This window comes from Mycteria americana, chromosome 3, assembly GCF_035582795.1.
Source record: "Mycteria americana isolate JAX WOST 10 ecotype Jacksonville Zoo and Gardens chromosome 3, USCA_MyAme_1.0, whole genome shotgun sequence".
NCBI lineage: Eukaryota > Metazoa > Chordata > Aves > Ciconiiformes > Ciconiidae > Mycteria > Mycteria americana.
This window is the reverse complement of record NC_134367.1, coordinates 66,816,717-66,822,334: the sequence shown is the minus strand read 5'-3', so window position 1 is coordinate 66,822,334 and position 5,618 is coordinate 66,816,717. Positions and strand designations below refer to the sequence as shown.

Sequence of the window (5,618 nt, the reverse complement as noted above, 5' to 3'; positions counted from 1 at the left end):
CAAGAAGAAAAAATCTCCAGAAAGGTACTGTCACTTTTCTGACCATCCCTGGCCAGACTGGAGGTCCTGGTTCAACGGCAACTCCCAGACGTCCACCTACTCACATGCATTTGAAGGCCAAAATGTTGAAATCGTGGTGGGCACCCTACTTAATCATGGCAGGAAAGGGAGCTGCGGGATGAGGTCACTTCCTCGAGGTACCTCTGACACTTGTAAAGCTTCCTGCCCTGCCAGGGCTTTGGTTCCATCCCTGCTGTCCCTCACAGCTGGGGTGTCAGCCAGGTATTTTTCTGGAATCTTGTATGTGCCCACCCACTGCCACCTGCCCGCATGGCTTTGCTAAGGATTGCACCAGCCATGCGGGGAATTACCCTTCTCCTCTCCACCACACCTCTCTGCACCCGGGAACCCAGCTCTGCCTCCACCCCAGCAGGAGACAAGGTGGAGCTAACCCGCCTTTTGGTTTCACCGTCACAGATGACTGCGGCCAGGTAAGGGCCCACCCAAAAGGGGGCAAGAGGGCTGCCACATGGACAGCATCGTGAAGCATCCCATTTGCCCTCGCCTGTGCCTCCCCAAGGAGGACCTCCTGCACTGCTTCGTCCTCGTGGAGCGCGTGGCAGAGGAGAAACCCCAGCTCAACCTACATGATGGCCGCTTTGACCGCAGAAGAGAAGCAGACAATTCCTCCTCTCCGGGGGCGGTGTCCTGCCTACCGCTGCCCCCTCGGCGTGCCCGTGGGCAGCTGAAAGGGGGAGAGCAGAGAGGGGGGGCAGAAAGCCGGGCGAAGGCACTACTGAAAATAGGCCACCATCCAGCGCTGCCCTGCAGCCGGCCGCCCCCGGCCCCTCGGCGCTTCCCTGCTCCTTCAGCACGGCCGCCCTTCAGAGAGGAGCGGGTGGATCTGGAGCAAGAGGCAGGAACGCCGGTCTCGGGGGGTTTGCACACGCGTGGCGGTGCCGGGGCGGTGCTGCGAGGCAGGGCGCTGCCGGACACGGGGGAGTGATAAGGGACGTGCTCAGCCAGGGCGATCGCCTTTGCAAAGCGCCTACCCACCCGCGCTCCGCGTGTTCTGTTTTTTTTTGCCATTCCAAGAAAAACAATCATAAATAATGCTAATAAACCCCACCAAACCGGCCAAGGGCAAGAGTGGGTGGGCACTCGCCCTGCACACCCCGGGGGGCTGTGGGGCAAACACGAGGGGTGGAAGGAGGTGTGTATGGGGGGGGGAGAGTGTGCCGGCACCCCGCCACACACCTCCCGCCTGCGGCGCCCGTGTCTGTGGAAAAAGGTGGATCTCGGATCTCGCCTCCGGGAGAGGGGCCGGCCCCGGGGGCGCCCACGCGGGTCCGGGGGACCCACGCCGGTGGGGCCGGGCACCTGCACCGCGGCGGCGCCGGAGGGGCGGACCTCGTCCTGCCCGGGCAGCGCTGCCGGAGCGCCCAGCCCCACGCGTGTCCGCGGCCGCCGCGCTCCAGCGACACGAGCGGACGGGGCGCGGCGGAGCCCGGCGATGCCTGAGCGCGGAGCCGGCCGGGGCCGGGGCCGGGGCCGGGGCCGGGGCCGGGGCCGTGGGCCGGGGCCGTGGGCGGCGGGCGGTGCCCTCCGCCGTGGCCGCGCCGGAGGCGGGCGAGCAGCGGCGGGGGGCGCGGGGCGCTGCTCCCTGCCGCCCCGCCGCGGAGCCCCGCTTTGTTCCCGGGGGAGGCGCGGAGCGGGGCGCGCAGCGCGGCGCAAGCGACCCACGGAGACACGTGTCGGCCAGCCGGGGGGAGCGGGCTGCTTGGATGCCTTCCAGAGCCGCCTGCCCCTTCCCGCGTGTCTCCCTGCGCGCGTGTGTCCCTGTGCGTGTGCGCGCTGGGTGTTGGGTTTTTTTCTTTCTTCCTTTCTTTCTTTCTTTTTTTTTTCCCCCCTCGCTTGCTCCAGGTTTTACTTCTGGTTGCCTGTAAGGGTTTTGCTCCTCCCTTCTGAAATCCTATATTAGCTGTGGCCAAAGCTGGGTAAGAAACACAGCTCATTGTTGGCAAGTGCCGATGAGCCTCGCAGAGGAGTGAGAAACAGCTCCGGGGCTGCGGCAGCGCTCACAGCACCGTCACGTAAGCGCCGAGGAGAGAGCCGGGGAAGCCCTCTCTATGCTGGGTGACTCTACTGACTGATTTCACCGCCACCTTCGAAGCAAAAGAAGAAAGAAGCCGGGAGGTGAGTGCGGCGGTTCTCGTAGCTGGTGCCGGGTGTCCCTTTTGTGTGCAACAGGAAAAATGGGACTGTTTAAACACGCGAGGAAAGGTATTTCTCGGCTGCCTGGCTTTACCTCCTTGCCCGTGCGTGACTGTATTTTTACCAAAATAATTAGGGCGTAATGCCACAAGTTGCTGACAGCGGCTAGGTGGGACTTGCCAATTCTTTGCTCGTTCCCCGCAAGTTAGCGAGCGTGCCGTGGAAATCCGCTGCCTTGCCTGGCGAAGCCGGGGGGCTCGGGCGCCTTTGGAACGCGCGGGGAGGAGGCGGCTGTTGCCGTATGCAACACTTTCCGCTGATAGGTATGCACAAGTTGGAGTGGGAAGGCGTGTTGCTCGCCGGATTAGCGGAGGGGACCGGGATTTTCGTTCCGCGGGCTCCCCTTCTATTTTTCCCTTTGTAGTCCACGGCGGAGCCGCGGCGGGGGATTCTTTTTCTCTCCCTCCCCGAGCAAGAGAGGACGGCGGGACCAGCGGCGTCGCTTCTCCCGGGGCCAGGCAGATGCAGCCGGTCCGGGAGAGGGCGGCTGGGTGTCCGAGGGTGTATTTTCCTAATGCGTTCCCACGCTAACTTTCCAGGTGGGCAATGGCAGACCACATGATGGCCATGAACCACGGGCGATTCCCCGACGGAGCCGGCGGGCTTCACCACCACCCTGCGCATCGGATGGGCATGGGGCAGTTTCCCACCCCCCATCACCACCACCAGCAGCAGCAGCCGCCGCAGCAGCACGCCTTCAGCGCCCTGATGGGCGACCATATACATTACGGAGCTGGGAATATGAACGCGAGCAGCGGGGTGAGGCACGCCATGGGGCCGGGGAGCGTGAGCGGAGCGCACCCGGCCGGCAGCATGCCGCCCCCCGCCCGCTTCAGCGGCTCCCAGTTCATGGCCCCCCCCGTCGCCAGCCCGGGAGGGCAGCTGAGCGCCAGCATGCAGCTCCAGAAGCTGAACAACCAGTACTTCAGCCACCACCCCTACCCCCACAGCCACTACATGCCGGACTTGCACCCCGGCAGCCACCAGCTGAACGGCAGCAGCCAGCAGCATTTCAGGGACTGCAACCCCAAGCACGGCGGCAGCGGCGGCGGCAGCGGCTTGCCGCCCGCCGTCCCCCACGTCCCCGCGGCAATGCTGCCGCCCAATGTCATAGACACTGACTTCATCGACGAGGAGGTCCTCATGTCCTTAGTCATCGAAATGGGGCTGGATCGCATCAAGGAGCTTCCCGAGCTGTGGTTGGGACAGAACGAGTTTGACTTCATGACAGACTTCGTTTGCAAACAGCAGCCCAGCAGGGTGAGCTGCTGATTCATTTAAAACAAACAAAGGACTTTCTATCGGTGCGAACGAAAACATTCCCCTAGACACGGTGTCTCACTTTTCAGGGCTTGAAAAGGTGAGAATCTGGAAAGCAGAGTCAACTATGCGCTTGTATAAATTCTTTTTTTGGGTTGTTTTTTTCCTTAAATCGCTGCCACTTTTTTTGTAGCTTTGACATTCACGTCCCCTCCCGTAGTAATGATTTCTAGCGAACTCTGCCTTTTTATGTTGGTCGCTCCCCTCCCTTCCCTTCCCTTCCCTTCCCCTCCCCTCCCCTCCTCGCTCTCTTAATTTCCTTGCAGTAACGTGCCCATAATTCCCACAGTGCTGAACTGTTAGATATTAATCTTGGCAAATTGCTTAATCTTGTGGATTTTGTAAACGATGATTTCCAATGACTTGAACTGCATTCAAATTCTGAGTGAACAGGGAAAAGAATTTGCATTAGTTGGTTGCATGAACTTTGAAGGGCAGATACTACTGCACAAATGCTGCCATCTTGCTTAATTTTTAACTATGCATTGCAGTGCAGACTAATAATTTTTTTTTTTTTTTTTAATACGCTAAACTGGAAGCTTAACAGATGTGGGCCAAACCTTTCCAGATCAGGAGAAGTAATACTGTTACTTAAAAAGTCTGCTACCCATTCCCCCTCCCCCATATGTACAGACAATAATATGGTGTGGATGGAATGTTGACTAGTGGCAAACATTTCACAGATTATTTTTTTTTATTATTATTTTGTTTCTGTCTTCAGCATTTTGACACTGTGCTAATATAGTTTATTCAGTACATGAAAAGATACTACTGTGTTGAAAGCTTTTCAGGAAATTTTGACAGTATTTTTGTACAAAACATTTTTTTGAGAAAATATTGTTAATTTATTCTATTTTAATTTGCCAATGTCAATAAAAAGTTAAGAAATGCTTTAGTTTTTCTAGAAGTCATTTACCAGTATTTTTCTTCAAAACTTCCCCACTGTCCCTGGTAAGTAGAACATCTATCTGTACAACCGTGTTGGTGTGCAAAAAGACATTCCAAAATAGAAAGTACACTACACCCATATATATGTCATGGTGAACTCGGTAGGTGAGTGGGATTTGAACATACTTACGGCATAAAGCCTCATACGTAACATTGTAATATGCCTGTCAGTGTGGTTTTATGAAAAATAAAGTTGCCGAGACGCAACTTTCTTGTGACTTGCCAACATACTTGCTTTAAATGTAGTTGTCCAGAGTTATGATGCATAAAGTATTTATTATATTTATCTATTAAACTTGTAATTTTATAAATCTGCTTTCATTTATATAGTAGACTTTGTTCTTTTGTATATTTATTATCTCACCTGGAAGAGCTATGTCAAAAGACCAAGCGCTTAACGCGCAAGTATTTGTAACTTGGGAAGGGAGGGTGGTGGGTGTCATCCCGTCCCTCTCACCCCACGGGGTTAACACGGGAGATTGCTGCATCAGTCCAGATTTGCGTCGCACCAGAACTGATTCTGTTTCATTTCCAGTGACTTAGGAGAAGGGGCATATATCCCTAAAACGTTCCACACCGGGACACCTTTAACCCCCTTCTCCCAGCCACTGAGCCACTGAGACAAATCCATACAGCTCTACTTTAAATATTTGGTGGGAGAAAAACGCCCATTATTATAAGGCAATTGACATCTTGCTCCTTGAGTGCCAACTGTTGCAGGCTTCTGCCTCAACTCAGCCTTTGGCAAAGCTTCCGCACAAGTTACTACTTCAGTGAGGACTGCCGGATCAGGACCCTAATAATACCTGTAATCCCGTTTAGCCACACTTCCCAAGTTCGGTACAGGAGCTATGCCACCGTGCTTTCTTTTTGCTTACTTTTTCAGCCTCGTCTTCTGAATTTATGAGGAAGAAAAACAGCATGGTGGATGTAGTTAAATTTTAAACCCGGGCACGTAAACAGGGGAGGATATCACCGCACAATGGGAGTGTAAATAGCAGTGTTTTGAATCAAGCTGGGAAATTAAACTGATTACTATTGCTAAAATTGTCCCAGCTGGTGACAAAAGTGATACT

At 55.1% G+C, this 5,618-nt stretch overlaps 1 protein-coding gene across 2 annotated transcripts; it reads left to right on the top strand.

Moving 5' to 3' along the window:
• Nucleotides 1-1,675: 1,675 nt before the first annotated feature.
• CITED2 (Cbp/p300 interacting transactivator with Glu/Asp rich carboxy-terminal domain 2) lies at nucleotides 1,676-4,874 on the top strand. Of its 2 annotated transcripts, none has more exons than XM_075498852.1 (2): nucleotides 1,676-2,283; nucleotides 2,814-4,874. In XM_075498852.1, exon 2 carries the CDS (start codon nucleotides 2,821-2,823, stop codon nucleotides 3,544-3,546), a length of 726 nt encoding a protein of 241 aa, XP_075354967.1. In that variant the 5' UTR covers nucleotides 1,676-2,283; nucleotides 2,814-2,820; the 3' UTR covers nucleotides 3,547-4,874. The 2 variants fall into 2 exon arrangements, with proteins under 2 accessions (XP_075354967.1, XP_075354966.1); XM_075498851.1 differs by having other exon boundaries at nucleotides 1,683-2,196.
• Nucleotides 4,875-5,618: the final 744 nt, after the last annotated feature.